This window comes from Lagopus leucura, unplaced genomic scaffold (assembly GCF_019238085.1).
Source record: "Lagopus leucura isolate 7727_CA_CO unplaced genomic scaffold, USGS_WTPT01 33700-0_obj-0_obj, whole genome shotgun sequence".
Taxonomy (NCBI): Eukaryota; Metazoa; Chordata; class Aves; order Galliformes; family Phasianidae; genus Lagopus; species Lagopus leucura.
In genome coordinates, this window is record NW_024966693.1 from 1 (window position 1) to 1,597 (window position 1,597).

The window sequence follows — 1,597 nt, forward strand, 5'->3', positions numbered from 1 at the left end:
ACGTGCGCTCGGGCTGAACGCTCCAACCCCAACGAGGGGCTGCGGGGCCCCCCGCCCCCCCCCGACTCCGGGAGGCTGCTCCCCCTCTCTTCTTCCTCCCCATCTCCCACCTCCCTCCCGTCTCTCTCAGCCCCAGAAGCCGCAGGATCGGAGGACAGAGACAAATTACGTCAGGAAATAGTTCCTGCTCTCCCTTCCCCCGCTGCCTTCCAGCTCCCCGGCCCCGGCCCCGCCGTGCCCGGCCCGGGGCGGCTCAGCCCCCGCCTCCCCCGCTCCGACGGCTCCGGAGCTTTGAGCGAAGGGCAGCGGTTCGCCCGGGCGCTATTAAAAAAAGACCTGCGGATTGATCCACGCTATATTTTTGGGTAAATACAATCACGTGAGGGCGGGCAGCCAATGGCAAACTGGGAAAGGCTGAAAAAATAATTACCTGCCCTGATTGTTCTATGAGAAGATAAAAAGTACACATACAGTTCATACAATAATCTTATGAATGTAAAAGAGGGGGAACCATGTCGGCTTCTGGCCCCATAAGCAACTACTATGTAGACTCCTTGATAAGCCACGAAAACGAAGAGCTTTTGGCCTCCAGGTTCCCCACCACTGCCTCCCACCCGGCTGCTGCCAGACCTTCAGGATTAGTCCCGGACTGTGCCGACTTTCCTTCGTGCAGTTTCGCCCCCAAGCCGGCCGTTTTTACAACCTCCTGGGCTCCCGTCCATTCCCAGTCGTCCGTGGGCTACCACCACCCGTACGGCCCCCAGGCTCCCGTGGGGGCCGAGCCCAGGTACATGAGGACTTGGCTCGAGCCCCTCGCCGGGGCCGTCTCGTTCCCGGCCTTCGCTCCCGGTGCCGCCCGCCCCTACGGCCTCAAACCCGACGCCTTTGCCGGGAGACGAGCGGAGTGCGGCCCCGCGGACGGGCGCGGCTTCGCGGACTACATGTACGGGGCTCCCGGGGAGCTGAGAGACAGAGCAGCGCAGACAATTCCTTCCCCGGAGTCCGAAGCCATCGCTTCCAGCAAACACAAAGAAGAAAAGCACGAATTAGACCCTAGTAAGTCGAAGTCATTCTTGTTTACAACCGGGGAGGCATTACAGCTTCCAGGACCGTACTCAATAAAATGAAATTACCTTAGAGAGAGAGAGAGAGAGGGAGAGAGAGCCCGACCCTAAAACTCCAGATATGCGGGAAGATCTGGGGGTTTGAGAGTCTGCCTCGCACAGCCCGGCAGCGCAGAGCTGCACTTTGTCCGGGGGCTCTTCGGCTTATTTTGTTTTTTATCGCCAGCGTTATTTTTATTATCATTATTATGATTATTACGATTATTATTATGATTACGATTATTATTTCCATTGATTTATTTATTTGCGAAGGGAGCGCTTGGGCTCGATCACCTTCCGCTGGGGGGGTTGGGGGATAGGAATGGGGATGAATTAAAAAATAAAAGGCAGAGGGAGCGTGCGTGTGCTGGGGTAGGGGGGCAAAGCTCCTCGCTTTGCACTGATTTCCGCTCCCAACGCGGGAGGACGGGGCTGAAGCTGTGTCCCCTCAGGCTGGAGGGGAACGTGTTGCTGTTTGGAGGGGGTGGGGGGGT

General features: G+C 57.8%; 1 protein-coding gene across 1 annotated transcript in view; it reads left to right on the top strand.

Annotated features, from left to right (window-relative positions):
• The first annotated feature begins 512 nt into the window (after positions 1–512).
• The window catches only part of HOXC9 (homeobox C9), a 3,053-nt gene continuing 1,968 nt past the window's right edge, over positions 513–1,597 (top strand). Inside the window, exon 1 of the mRNA XM_042893384.1 lies at positions 513–1,056. Within this exon, the coding sequence (XP_042749318.1) occupies positions 513–1,056 (544 nt within the window). The remainder of the gene's footprint in view (positions 1,057–1,597) is intronic.